This window comes from Octopus bimaculoides, chromosome 15, assembly GCF_046866305.1.
Source record: "Octopus bimaculoides isolate indiv1 chromosome 15, ASM4686630v1, whole genome shotgun sequence".
Taxonomy (NCBI): domain Eukaryota; kingdom Metazoa; phylum Mollusca; class Cephalopoda; order Octopoda; family Octopodidae; genus Octopus; species Octopus bimaculoides.
Window position 1 is genome coordinate 51,019,373 of NC_142942.1, and position 15,957 is coordinate 51,035,329.

General features: G+C 36.7%; 1 protein-coding gene across 3 annotated transcripts in view; it reads right to left on the reverse strand.

The window, feature by feature from the left end:
* The window catches only part of LOC106870810 (uncharacterized), a 138,094-nt gene continuing 122,137 nt past the window's right edge, over positions 1-15,957 (reverse strand). For all 3 annotated transcript variants that reach the window (XM_014917025.3, XM_014917024.3, XM_052973324.2), the window contains 4 exons: positions 14,807-15,434; positions 4,783-4,951; positions 2,275-2,394; positions 1-1,746 (listed from right to left, as the gene is read on the reverse strand). In XM_014917025.3, coding sequence (XP_014772511.1) covers positions 1,563-1,746; positions 2,275-2,394; positions 4,783-4,951; positions 14,807-15,434 — 1,101 coding nt within the window. In that variant the 3' untranslated portion in view covers positions 1-1,562. The remainder of the gene's footprint in view (positions 1,747-2,274; positions 2,395-4,782; positions 4,952-14,806; positions 15,435-15,957) is intronic.

Consider the following 15,957-nt stretch of genomic DNA (forward strand, 5'->3'; position numbering starts at 1 on the left):
AAACTTAGATATATATATATAAAAAAAAAAAACAACCCCAAAGCCAAAAACAATGGAGAGGGTCCCATTTAATATTTATTTATTTATTATAAATGAATATCTAATATATATATGCATACAATCAACACACACACACACAAATGTATATACAAACATGTATACATATATACATACATATATATATATACATACATATATATATATGTGTATATATATATATATATATATATATATATATATATATATACGCACACATATGTATACATGTATGCACACACATGTATGCACACACATGTATACATATCCATGCATACAGATACATATTTCATATGCATATATATATATATATATATGTGCAAATATATATATGCACGCATACACACACACATACATATATATATATATATATCCAAACATTTATAATGTTATGTATGAAATAAGAAATGAGAGGGGAGAGAAATACACTATTATATCCCTTTAATATAGAAATAAGGCAAAGATAGATGCCGTAGAATTTACTTTTCAGGTAATTAAGCCAGAAAACGATGACATTTCCTGTTGAGAAGTCCAAACATACAGACTGGATGTTCCAGGCAAACGTCTGCTGCCAATATTTTCAGTCAGGCTACAAGAATTTGTCGAGTGACTGTTAATATAGCATCTTCAACTCTCACAGAGCATTGTAATGACAGCACTGCAGAAAAGATATTGGTTAGGGTGTGAAATTAAAGATTAAAGAAAACAAAAAAAAAAATTTTGGTTAAAAAGAAAGAATTAAGGTGAATAAAAGGAGATTAAGTGTATATGGGTTTCAATATTCTTGTTTGTTTGGTTTTTTTTTTCCCAAAGAAAAAAAAAAAAAGAAATAATAATTAAAATAAAAATGCGTAACCTAAGTCTTTTCCGTTTATTGCATAAAAAGTCTCGTAGTAACAGTGGGTTGGCCATGAGCATCTGTATGTGTAAGTATGAGAAAGAGAAGATAGCAGGGGCCTCGGATAACCATTATGTGAAGTATTCTCGACCATTCAGTGTGCATGCATGTATGGGTGCTGCAGAGTTTGGTGTCGGTCCTGCGATTTCCAGTTCTAAAGAACCCTCAAATTAGACTTTTGCAGGATGTTTTAAGAAAAAAAAAAGAAAAAAAAAAAAACCCATTAACATTAGTAGCGAAATCCAACACACAAACGTATCTGCACACACATAAAAACATGTACAGTTTGGAGGAAGAAATTGCATTTGTGTTAACACACAAGCTCTAAACCTAAGAGTAACAATCTCTCAGCTTGGAACTTTTACAATTGCTTATTGCACAGCCATTATATATTTTGAAAGAGTCAGACACCGAACACGGCCATCAAATACACTCTTTGTTCTGTTTATTTTTTTTGTTCATATTTTTGTTTTTTTTCTTTTTTACATTCATATATTTTTAATATATATTTTCTTCTTATCCTTTTTTTTCCGTCACATCTCTTTGCACAGCAAATATTGTGTTATCGTTGTCAATGGAATTCGCAGTTGTCCTCACTGTGCCATGGCTTCGCTATTGTCACTTCACATCATGCCATATTTACAGAAACTGGATACCGTAAATGGAGATGATCCGCATCTTTGATCCGTAATATATTTGAGCCGTAGTAATGGATCATATCAGGCACAGTCCGGAATGGCTCACTGAACTCTCCCAAAATATAAAGCTCATTCCTGTTAGCTATCCTGATATGCATAATGCTTCGGCAGCCTCTGAAGATAGACAGAAAATACACAGTAAGCAATCATACAGGAAGATTATGTTTTTTCAAAATTATTTGGAGTATTATGTGAAAGTTACACACAACACTGTCTAGTGTGAATCTTTTAAAAGTAGAATTAACAATAACAACAAAATCAGAAAAAAAGAACTAAAAAATTTTTAAAAAGAAAACACTAATTTGTTTTTGAAGTATATTTGCCTGATCTTTTGTCTAACATTGATCCAAATTTTGGGAAATTTGAAGTCAAGAACATCACCCTTGCTTTCTTATGCCAGTGCCGATGGACTGGCTCCTGTGCAGGTGGCACGTAAAATACACCATTTGAAAGGATGACAGACACAGTTAACCTAGGTGGCGTTTAAACTCAAGATTGTAAAGAGCCAGGAGAAATGCCATTTAGTATTTCGTCTGGTGTGCCAACAATCCTGCCAGCAGGACCACCTTAACAGGTATGGTAACAATATGAAACCAGTACTTTGGAATAGAAATTAATTGTTATACATGGAATGATACTTACTTGATAGATAAACTAAATTCTCCTTTGCTACTTGTGCTTCTCCGTACTAAGTAGCTGCCTTCACGGCACACACGAAGAAGTTGTTCTGCCTGCAGTCGAGAGATATTTCCATGGTACCATCTGTCAAAAGAAAAAGGAACCAAATCAGTGGATGATAATGAAATTATTGTATATAGTGCTAAGGTACACTACAACTCATCAAGGGTGCACGTACAGTACATAGAATTATGTGCAAAAGTCAGGAAAGTGAATAGTGTAAGAGTCATGAGTATGGAAGTGTGGTGACTCTAAAATAAAGTAAAACTAATAAAATGTTTTCATTTATGAAATAGAAGTTTATGGGATTTTGAAGATTCTTTCTGTGATGTCTTATTTAAATGTATGCATATAAAAGAGAAATAAGGAACTGGTTTTAAATCATGTTTTGGAATGAAGACCATTTCTAAACTTTAGGAAGTGATCAGAGGTAGAAGATGAAACAAGTAAAAACGGTCAAATAACAAAATCATTAAGAAAATTCACTGAGAAATATTGACAGAAACTCAAATGCAAACAGAAAAAGTATTATTCCATACCATTCAGAGAATAACAATTGTAATTTTTCTCGGTTAATTATTAAAAAAAGTCTCTCTAAATGTATTCAACGAATGTGTCTATGCTTGTGTGCGTGCGTTGGTGTGGATAAATAGCTTAATGTTAAAAGTCTACGATGGGAATAAATTTATACCCTCCTCACTTCCACCTATGGAAACACATTTTTCATTGAATTTCGACAACCAGAACCCCCCCCCCCCTTGGGTCCTTTATTAAAATCAAGCTCTTGCATTACCACAGAATCCATTTGTAACGGAGGACGGAGTTGAAACCAAAATATGACCGACATTTATTTCATCCACCTCAATACTAGGAACATAAAGGGAAGTAACTAAACTAATTCAATGGGTTTCTGCTGTGAAATGCATCATACATGATCAATTACATCATTTCAGAGATATTAAAATACGTGGCTGACATTTGAGGCGAGAACTTAATAGACTCCAAATGAAAAATCATTTATCTTTTATCTGTTTCAGTCATTTGACAGTGGCCATGCTGGGGCACTGCCTTGAAGAATTTTAGTCAAATGAACCAACTCCCGTACTTAATATTTTTGTAATGCACAGTACTTATCCCTTGAAGACAGTTTAGCCGAAGGAATCAACCCCAGTACTTTTTTTTGAAGCTTGGTGCTTATTCTAGCAATCTCTTTCACTGACCTGCTAAGTTACAGGGACGTAAACACACCAACACCGGTTGTCAAGCCGGCCACATGTGGCCCAAATACTCTCCCTGTTTTATGTTCAGACAAGCCAGATATGACCTCTCACACCTTATCCTACAATGCTAGCTTAAGAATAAACAATCACATGATTGAAACTTCAGAGCTAAGAGATAATGCACGATGAATTCACAACAATATGAATAAATAAAAATTACATTTTAATAGAGTAATTTGAATGCTAAAGTGTTAATAGCCATTAAAACAATAGATACAACAACAGCAATAAAAAAAAAAAAAAACGACCATCCCTCATCAGTGGGAAAATGAGTGTAAAACAATTAGGATGGCCTAAAAACTCTCAATCATTTTTAAAACTCTACATGTGCATTGTAATCACATCTAAGCACTGAATGCATTGCATGTGTGCATATGCATGCACACATGTACACAAACACACACTCATTCACACGTACATGCAATGAGCTTCTGCATGGTTATTAGCAAGGTTTCCCTCTAGCAAGTTTTACTCACAAATTTTGTTTCATAGATTTCTTCAAATCAACCAATTAGACATGCAACTAAGAGGCTTACTTTGCAGCTACATGATTTTGGGTTCAAATCCAGCAAGTGGTGCCTTGGGCAAGTATCTACTGCAAACGTGTGAAGCACATGGCTTAGTGGTTAGGGTATTCAGCTTACAATTGTATGGCTGTGAGTTCAATTCCTGGTGATGCATTGTGTCCTTGAGCAAGACACTTTATTTCACATTGCTCCAGTCCACTCAGCTGGCAAAAAGGAGTTGCATCTGTATTTCAAAAGCCAGCCTTGTTACGCTCTGTGTCACGCTGATTGTCCCTGAGAACTATGTTAAAGGTACATGTATCTGTGGAGTACTCAGCCACTTGCACAATAATTTCATGAACCGACTGTTCTGTTGATCGGATCAATTGGAACCATCATTGTTGTCACCGACAGAGTGCCAGTACCGCAAATGTCTTGAGAGACAAATGCTTTGCAAGTGGAGTTTGGTGGACTGTGACAGTGTGCAAGCCTGTCGAGTTCATCCCCCCCCCCACACACACACCTCAGAAATAAATATTGATGAAAGGAATAAGCACTGGTGAAAGATAGCAACAATTCTAATGCAAACAAATTGTGATATAAAAAGAAATAAAGTAAGAAACAGATCAATTTCTCAAGTCAAACAATAAAACTAGGGAAGAAATAATAAAATAAAATGAAAATACTTTTGCTTCGTCAATGGAGCCGTGGGGTCAAAGGTCTCCGATTTGTCACTGATCTGTCTAGGTAATTGGGGACGTGGTTGCTTTACCCAGTGTCCTCTGTGTTTATGGGATGGACTTGGGGGGGCTTCAGATGGCGGGGATGACATTGGCCGGTATTCAGGAGCACGTCCTAAAAAAACAAAAGCAGAGCAATGATGAAGTCTTTGAAACAATTAATACAACACAAATCAAATCTTTGTTTCTGTAATGACATGTCTTGTTATGTTCTAGTAACAACTACATAATCAAACTGGGATAAACTTTAGATAAACTTTATATAGATCTCTTCCAGATGAGAGATTTTGTGTTTTAACATTTTGCTTCGGCATTGCGAGGCCAACAACCCGATACAGACAAACCCAAGTCCTTAGCTTAGAATGTAGTACTGTATTTTCCAAAATACAAGCTGATGTAGTATATAGTGTAAGCATATAATGTAAACATTCAAACATTATTATTTTCCCAAATCTGGCTGCATTTCACATGAAACTTTTGGTCCTCAAAAGTTGTCTCAGTGTATAAGTCAAACTACTTTTGAACCCAGAACACATGGTGTCAGGACAAGTGCTGCAAGGCATTCTATCCAATTCACTAATACTCTGCCAGTTCATCACCCTAACTGAATAGATTATAAGAGCAGTTAGGATGGTGTTAATAAGCAGTGGTGGAATCAGCCACAAGCTCCATTAGAAATTTAATGTTGAAGAGAGTTTGTGTCAAGTTTCTGCAAGTAGCTCACTTCTGTTTGTCCTGGTCCTGGTGCAATCACATTAAAAGAAGAGATTTATGCTAAGATCACTTTTCGTATTTAATAATAAGTAAAGTGTGTGGCCAAGTTTAGAACAACAGGAAATGTGTCATCTGGCCTTCATTTATTATTTTTATCAAGAAGATATACATACATATATTTATATATATAACACATAAAACTGTGGGTCAAATGAGAGTGTAAAGGAACATTTGTAACAAGACTATTCAAAAGTATTGTTCATAACAAAATACCCATCTTTCTGAATCAAAGTAACTATAATTACTGCAATCTACATACAGATCTACTCAGACGGAAATATAAATATGCTGAAACTCAAGTACATTTTTTTTTTAGTCAACATAAAAAACATAAATTGTTAAACATAATTTTTGTGCATCAAGGTAAGACATTTGGCCAATTACAATTGAATTTCAAACATTTTTTTAAAATTGGATTTTTACTGAAGAAAGGTAATTTGGTTAAAAATCAGGCAACAATTTATAATCATGTTTTGACAAATGTTATGATAAAAATTTATACATCCGAAGAAAGAAAGACATAGAAGCCGTTATGGCTAACAAAGGAAACCATGTTGATCACTTGTTACAATTATGTCAAATACTCCTGTATTTCATACAAATGAAACAGTTCTGTTCCATATGATATACTTTGTTTTAATTGTTGTATTTTAGTAGAGTCACAATTAGCATTTATTAAACATATGCATTAATATTATTATTCTTTTAAAGGCTATTTCATTTTTTCGACAAGAAAATGATGTAAATATTTTTTTAAAATAGTTTCATCTTGAAAATGCTGTCAACTGACTGACAATATAATAAATCTTCTTGAAATACATGAGACATCTAGAAGCACTGTCTGGTAATACTAGAGAAAGAGAGAATAAAACCTTAACAATGCAGGAAATACAACATACAGTTTTACCATTTCAACCCTTTCATTGCCAAATTTCTGCTGAAATACATAAATTTTTTGTTTTAATTAAACTCTGAAGATAATGAAGAATTTAATGAAATAACATTGTCATAATTATTGCTGGTGTTTGGAACATGAATTAACAAGAAGTTTTGATGGAAGACTTTAATTTAGATCACTTTAAAACTGAAAGTTTGTATCATTAATCCAGGGGCAGTTTCTGGCAACTTAGTATCATCAAATGGGTCCATACGTCTTCAAGTTTCAACTCTTGAAAAGTACCTTCACAAGATTTTTTTTTCAAATCCTGCCTGAGAAATTTCCAATCTAACAGTAGTGGTGGTGGCATTCTCTGGTGTCCATTCTAACCGATCCATCAGTTGACCAAACGTTCAAAGTTTTAATTTTTTTTCCGCACAGATCTTACTAGTTCAACAGATGAATGAAACAAAATACTAATTACCTTGAAACATTGGTTTCCTTATCTTATTAACAACACAAATCATCTCAGACTTTTAATATGCAACACATTACTATTAGAATATTGTATAATTCGAAAGTCTTTTAAGACTCTGTATATGTATATATATATATGTATATATATATATATGTATATTCCAGGGTGAAAAACTAGAGGTAGTCGATAGCTTCCGCTATCTGGGCGACCAAGTTAGTAGTGGGGGTGGGTGCGCTGAAAGTGTAGCTGCTAGAATAAGAATAGCCTGGGCAAAGTTTAGAGAGCTCTTACCCCTGCTGGCGACAAAGGGACTCTCACTCAGAGTAAAAGGCAGACTGTATGACGCATGCGTACGAACAACCATGCTACATGGCAGTGAAACATGGGCTGTAACTGCTGAGGACATACGTAAGCTCGCAAGGAATGAAGCCAGTATGCTCCGTTGGATGTGTAATGTCAATGTGAATACCCGTCAGAGTGTAAGTATCTTGAGAGAAAAGCTGAACATTAGAAGCATCAGTTGTGGCGTGCAAGAGAGACGATTGCGCTGGTATGGACATGTGGTGAGAATGGAGGAGGATAGCTGCGTGAAAAAGTGCCACACCCTAACAGTTGAGGGAACCCGTGGAAGAGGTAGGCCCAGGAAGACCTGGGCTGAGGTGGTGAGGCAAGACCTTCGTACATTGGGCCTCACCGAGGCGATGACTACGGACCGAGACCTTTGGAAATGGGCTGTGCGTGAGAAGACCCGGCAAGCCAAGTAAGATCGTTGCCAGTGCCCCTGGACTGGTTCTTGTGCGGGTGGCACATGAGATGCACCATTTTGAGCGTGGCCGTTGCCAGTACCGCCTGACTGGCTCCTGTAGGATTTTCGAGCGAGATCGTTGCCAGTGCCCCTGGACTGGCTTGTGCGGGTGGCACATAAAAGACACCATTTCGAGCGTGGCCGTTTTCGTGCGGGTGACACGTAAAAGCACCCACTACACTCTCTGAGTGGTTGGCGTTAGGAAGGGCATCCAGCTGTAGAAACTCTGCCAAATCAGACTGGAGCCTGGTGTTGCCATCCGGTTTCACCAGTCCTCAGTCAAATCGTCCAACCCATGCTAGCATGGAAAGCGGACGTTAAACGATGATGATGATGATGATGATGATATATATATATATGTATAATGTAGGTGTGACTGTGTTGTATGAAGTTTGCTTCACAGTCACATGGTTCTGGGTTCAGTCTCACTAAATGGTATCTTGGGCAAGTATCTTTTACTATAATACAGAATATTTTCTGTATTATAGAAGTATAACCAATTTATAGCTCATAAACCTTAACAACAAAATCTTATGTGGGTCCTGGTTGAGAAGCACTGGCCTACATAATCTAACAGTAGCAGAGATCACTTCTGATCTGACAAACTCCCCTCTTCACATCTCTATTATCTTTGAAAAAAGAGGTGTGTAACAATCATTACTTATTTTTAGACTTTCCTATTGTAATTTTTCCTAAGGAATAGAGAAAGAAAAACAACGCACAATAGTCAACAGAATGTGTTATTAGTATCAGGAAGTGCAAGAGTGTGGGAATGAACACAAACAGTTGAATGCATAAATGTTGGTAGTGGGTGTCTAAAGTTTAGAGAAACAAAAGCTGTTGTTGTAGTGATAGAAGACACAAAGAGAAGACATGTCTCAATGGTCACTCAGAGAGTGTTACACATCAAAAAACTATCTTTCACCTGTTCTTTAACATCCAATGTTCTTTCTCATTGAATATCCATAACAATACAATTGTGTTATCTCCTACATTCTTCCACAACTGATTTCCAATCACTGCTTCTGAACTGATTAAAGAGTCATTCTGATCAACATAAAGACTTCTTAGGGTCAGAGGTTACAGACACATGTGGTGAGTGAGGTAACTCCATCAGGAAGTAGAATATGGAGATATCAATTGTTGAGGGAGTTATACATGTATATTTAATTCTTATAGATGTCAGAGTGGGTGCTGACATCTTAAGTTTTACATGATTTTTGATTTACACGGGGACTCACTGAACCAGTCAACCATATAAATAAACTAAGGGACAACTAACTCTATTTGTGTGTGCAAGATGATGACATCAATTCTTCATGTCCAAAGATCACGAGGAAGAGTGTCAGGCCCTTCCTGAAGTGGCTACATAAAGTGACCCTTGAATGTCAGGCTCTGGTGCAGTTGGGGAAAATATGTAGGATTTGGCCTGATGGAGAGGGGAGATGGCATGATGGGGACTCTTTCTTTCTTTGTTGTCTCTGAATGTTGCAGTTGCTCTGCTGGCATTCTCTAAGTTGATTGCTGTGATCCAGATGCAATCTTGCCACATTTCCCACTGTGCAACAACATATATATATATATATATATATATATATATGGCACCCATGCCAGTGGAGCGCTAACAGCACCATCTGAGTGGGATCATTGCCAGAACATCGGTCTCGCTCCCGTGCCGGTGGCATGTGAACAAAACATTGGACTGACTCCTGTGCAGGTGGCACATAAAAAACACCATTTGAGCGTGGTTGTTGCCTGTACCGCTGGACTGGCCCTTGTGCCAGTGGCATGTAAAAAGCACCCACTACACTCCCGGAGTGGTTGGCATTAGGAAGGCATCCAGCTGCAGAAACTCTGCCAGATCAGATTGGAGCCTGGTGCAGCCATCTGGTTCGCAGTCCCCAGTCAAATCGTCCAATACATGTCAGCATGGAAAGCGGATGTTAAACGATGATGATGATATATACATATATATATATATATATATATATATATATATATCATGTGTATGCATGTATACATACACTTGTCTATGCAAGGTACAAGGTGGCATATGTTTATAATTTCAGTAAAAGATACATTCAAACATGTATATGCATAAATAAATAAATAAAAAAAATCTGAGAACTATGTTTTGACATCTACTTTGTTAAATAAAGCTTCTGTTGTTAAGAGTTATCGGTTTCCCTAATCTGACATGAATATAATATAAAGTATAGTTTAACAGTTTATCAACATCCTGCCCTGTCCACAGATAGTTCCTGATCCAGTTTCAATTGATATCAGATCAAATTACAAGTACTGAGTCATGTGAGCAATTTTTTCTGTTTTCAAAACTGGAGTGGTGAAACAGAATAAGTTGCATCAACCAATTGAGACACTCCACCACCACCACGAATGTGTTTTTATACCTGATTGTCCTATGCTGTCAAGGTTGGAACAGGACTTCACAGAGCAGTAGTACACAACAGGCAGTTGCCCATCATGATGCTCAACTATTGCTTCATATAGAGTTTTGATAAACCACCACATAGGAGAGTTTGTTAAAGGGGGGACATAACCAAATATCACTGCTGCACAAGGGGTGTAAATATGAAGGCACACAAACACACAAATACATAATGGGCTTCTATACAGTTTCTATCAACCAAATTTACTCATAAGACAATGATCAACCTGAGCTTATAGTATCATACAGTAAAACTGAACCTAAAATGATATAAATTGCAAAGCAAACTGCTCAAATACACAGCCATATGCATGCTTGTAATTTTTCAGGTAACGAAGCTCATATTTAGAAAAGCTTTATCTTTGATTATCACCAAAAGTGTTTAAAGATTAAAAGATTAAATTAGTTCAAATCCAGATCAATTCATTCGGTCTGGATTTAAACAAACCTAATCTTATGAACATACTGCAACACAACAGATAAAAGAATTACTAGCATTAATTTAGAAATAAAAGGTCCTAACTGAAGTTTAGTCAGAGTACAATGTAAATATCAGGGATGGAACAACTAATGACAATTGGTTTGAAATGTAGTGTAGATATAATTATTTTATACCTGGGTGCTTGTTTTACATTATGAAATGTGTATTCCACTGGCAGTGAGCAACCATTATAAATAAGTCAAACAATGTGAAATAGATAGCTAACTGCTCCAATTACAACTGTAATTCTAATCCACTGCTCATATCATGCATGGCATGTTACTGTTTCAGTTTTCTTGGCACTTCAATTGCCAGCATTTTAAAGAGCAAGTTTACCTATTGCTGCAATCTAATAGCTTGACAACATGTGGAAGGAAGGAAGGTAACATTGTGAACAGCATGCCTTGAGCATTTTACGAGTGGTGAAGCCCATTCCACTCCAGGTCTGAACATAGCTGATTTCTTCCAGAGAGAAAGGAGAAGGAGCCAGTTCTCTCTCTCTCTCTCTCTCTCTCTCTCACACACACACACACACACACACACACACACACACACACACATTGTTGTTTGATTAGTTGCTTCGTAACCACATGGCTTCAGGTTATGTTCTACTGGGCAAATGTCTTCTACTATAACCCTGAGGCAGCCAAAAACCTTCTGAGTGGTATTTGGCATTAGGAAGGGCATCCAGCTGTAGAAACCATGCCAAAACAGATGGCTGGAGTCTGGTACAGCCCTCTGGCTTGTCAGCTCCTGTTCAAACCATCCAACCCATGCTAGCATGGAAAATGGATGTTAAATGATGATCATGACGATATGTGTGTATGTGTGCATATATATATATACATACACATACACACATCATGTATGTACATGCATGTATTTGTGTACGTCTGTGTGTGTATTACAGTCTCCTTGTCTTGACATCACATGACAGTTGTAAACAAGTGTCACCATCATCTGAGCTATGTCCTTCATTTTCAATCTTCTGTGAAAACATGTCCTGTGTTAGTTAAAAATGGGTGAGGGCTGGCAGCAGGAAGAGCATCCAGCCATAAAATAAATGCCTTAAATAAACTCCATCTGATGAATGTTAAAAATGGTGATGATGATCATTCTATATACACACAAACATACACATATATACATATATCATATTCTAATGTGTATAAGGAAAACCTTTTTTGTCAAAAATTAGGTTAAAAAAATATGGATAGTATAGATACAAAACCCTTTTTTTTTCAAATTTGAAACCCCCCAAATTAGGGGGTTCCTTATACACATTAAAATACAGTATACATAAATGTAGACACACAGACACCTCAGATGAATACTGTGCTATTTTTATGCCAATGTTTCTTACTTTCAAACTTCACCTATGACTCAGTTCTATACTTCTAAGACACTTTCCCCTAATTATGTGACATCCATTTCCTGAACATATGAAACTCAAGCAATAAATTGCAGATGAAGTGGGTGTGGCTGCAGTAAGATATTATATCATTAACATATTCATATGTTAACACATTAACATATCTGTTCATATATTTGTGTTCCTTTCATGTAGAATCAAATCATTGCACATCATACAAAATGATTAAATTCTTCCAGGTTATTGACCAAGTTAAATTAAATAACAGTTAATTATAATATAAAGGTTGTTGTACAGAGCATTCTTTGACATAAATGTACATTCATATGCATCATCGTCATCATTTTAATGTCCACTTTTCCAAGCTTGCATGAATCAGATGGAGGTCACTGAGGCAGATTTTCTATGACTGGATGCTCTTCCTGTTGCCAACCCTCACCTGTTTCTCAGCAAGGTAATATTTCTCCAAGGCCAGACATATTCTCAGTAAATTGGTAATGAATAACACAACTTGTATCACAGTGACAATCATTTACAAACTGTTATGTGATGTCAAGATAAGGAGACAAAAAACATGCATTCACACACACACATGACAGGCTTATTTCAGCTTTTAACCAAGGGCTACTTCAAAAAACACTTTCCCAGTGCCATGTAGTGGAACTGAACCTGGGACCATGTGGCTGGGTAGCAAACTTCCTGCCACACACAAAATTTCTTGTTATATAGGTTTGTGTACAATAAACAAGTATTGAATAAAGGAGTCAATACAAGTTGAAAAGCTACAGTAATATCTGTTACCAATGGTGACCATTTACTTTGGTGCTTCACCAATGATGCTGGCTTCTCAACAAACTGTTTTGAGAAGTTGTTATCTCTGAAGCTTCCAAGCAAAGAGTCATCAGTGATAATTATTCTGTATCTATGTCTATACACACATGCGCTCTTTCTTTCTCTCTCTCCTACCCAACACATTCTCTCATTATCTATATGTTCTTCATATTATGCTATAGCCCTCCCCAGACTGCAGAGAACCCTGTGGGATCATGCAAAGGTGGGAGTTTAATGTGATTACAAATAAGAACTGAAACCTGAGCAGTAAGACTGCCATGCACTGAGCACATCCAGCCCACCCCCCCAACACACACACACACACACACACACACACACACAAAATCCTTTCTGATGTTGATCATCTGTAAAAATTGTATTATAAAATTTAATTTATGACAGTAATCTGATAACGAAACCAATGATTTTAAATCCGTTTTAATCCATTTTAAATAGATTTTCCTCATGATAACTTAACGAAACTGATGCCAGTAAACTATTATGCTTGCATGTGAATAGGAAAATGTAGATAAATTGGTGTGAAAGACAAGTCATATGTAGATTGCAGAGAAAGTTCCTATGGCAAGGGTGGAAATCATGAAAGACTCAAAAAGTAATTTCATAACATTCTTCAACAGATATGGGCAACCTTTTCTGAGAAGAAGGCTACAAGAGACATAACTCATCAGCAGGCAGGTAACATGACTAAAAAGAGTCAAGGTTATTTTTATAAGGTATGCCATTCAGTAAGTCCCGCAGGCTGCCCATGAGCAGCCTAGAACACAGCCTTAAAAAATAAGATGATGTAAGATTTAGAGAGGGAGAGGGAAAGACCTATCAAATATGGCTGCAGAGTAAATTAGACATTTGAATAATATTGGTTTCAAATTTTGGCACATGGCCAACAATTTCAGGGAAGAGGGTAAATCAGTTAGATTGAGCCCCACCTCTCAACTGGTACTTATTCTATGAACCCTGAAAGGATGAAAGGCAAAAGTTGAGTCTTGGCGGAATTTGAACTCAGAATGTAAAAATGGATGAAATGCTGCTAAGCATTTTGCCCAGTGTGCCAATGATTCTGCGAGCTCCCACCACCTTCAAGATATCTGAATAATCTACTATATACTCTTGTGTTTTTCTCTATCACAACATATGAATGAGAAAGGAAGGGGTGATAGATAAATAAGAAAGGGAGGGGTGATGGCAAATTGGTAGTGGGAGCATTCCAGCTCTGTGTGAGTATATGTGTATGTGTGTGTGTGTGTGTGTACAATGGAAGTGGGATGGTGAACATTCAACACTGAAAAGAAAAATCAAACAGCGTTTCAACTCTGTGTGAGTATATGTGTGTATGTGTGTGCATGTACAAGGGAAGTATGCGAATGTTATGTGTGAAGCAGCGTTCTTTCAATAACAAACGATGATCGATGTCACATCTCAAAAGACAACCACTAGATAACCTCGACAAGTGTATCAATTTGATTTACCAACCATATTTATATGTACAATACTACACTTAGCCGTCATTTTTCACGGTATAGGGCCAGCTGGTACTAATTATAATTATCACCATGGAGATGGTCATGCCGCTGCTGAAATACAAAAATTAGTTTCAAAACTTTGAATAAAAAAAAAAAAGGTTTAGGACAGAATATACTGTCCCTTTGTTTAGAATCTGAAGAAGTGAACATGACATTACAACAGGGGCACAAGCAGGATTTGAACTTACGCTGGACATTGGGGGAAATCCCTGTAGAGTTGATTGACATAGCTGAATGTAAAGGGTCACATGTGAACATAAAATTGTTTAGTTAAACTATGTATGACAGGAAGGAAAAAAAAATAATCAACAACGAATATATTTCAAACAAAATATAAAAGAAAGATTAACTGAATCACTCACCGGTCATTAAGTCATTTATGGCCTTCGCTCGTTCTCCATAATCCCACGGTACCTCATAGTTTCCCTGACCTGCATCATCACCAGCAGCCCAGTTGCCGCTGGACAATGATGGAACACCACTAACTTGATGCTTTGGAGACGTTTTGATATGTGAAGCCTGAAATTTTTCTTCTAACATTTTTTGTTTTGCAGCAGAGTCCCATGGCTCTTCATACATACTACTACTTGGTTGTTTCCGTACAGACCGAGGCTCAAGGTAATCAGAGTCCAAAGCTGAATTGCTCTTCTCTGCTAAACCCAATTTCTCATGCAATAATTTCTGACGTCGGGCAAGATCCCAAGGTTCTTCATAGTTACCAGTTCCAACTTGCTGAGATTTCAATCGTCCATCGCCAGTCGGCGATGGCAACGAGTGAATACCTGCAGCAGAAACCTTTTCTTCTAGTTGCCTCTTACGCAGTTCTGAATCCCAAGGTTCTTCATATGTTTGTGATTCCATTGTGACTTCCCGTATCGGGGAGGATTCGGATAACATCTCCACTGTCATTCCAGTCGGACTACTAGGATGGGATGATGCGGACGATTGAGAATGACTGTCCAGTTCGGAGGAATATTGTCGTTCAGCAGCCTTGAATAAGTAGAAACAAAAAACAAAGTCAATACATGGAGAAAAACATTACGTTACATCAATAGAGATTACATTTAACAATGGGACCCCAAGATGGCTGCAACTCTTGGACCGAAAAATGTAAAACAGTAAAGGCTTTTTGAAATTATAGTGTGTGGTCAAACATTGCTAAGCATTTTGCCTGGCATGCTAACAATTCTGCCAGCTTATGTAAAACCATGATAATAAAGTTTTATCTATATCTATGACAAGAAATTTCAAAATTTTAGACCAATTAAGTAAAGAAAAGAAAAAAAAAAACACTATCTGAGAGTTGATAAAATGTCAATAAAATAAATAAATAAACCAATCATGTCACTGATTTAATAAGTCATGAGTTATTTTGAATTGTATTCATTTTGACCAAAAAAGTGACATACTTCTGTGAGGAGAAATTTAATGGGTGATAAAAGGGATGAAAAGATGAAAGACAAAGTCAATTGTTGCTAGGATTTGAACTTGAAACAAAGAGAAAACCACGAAT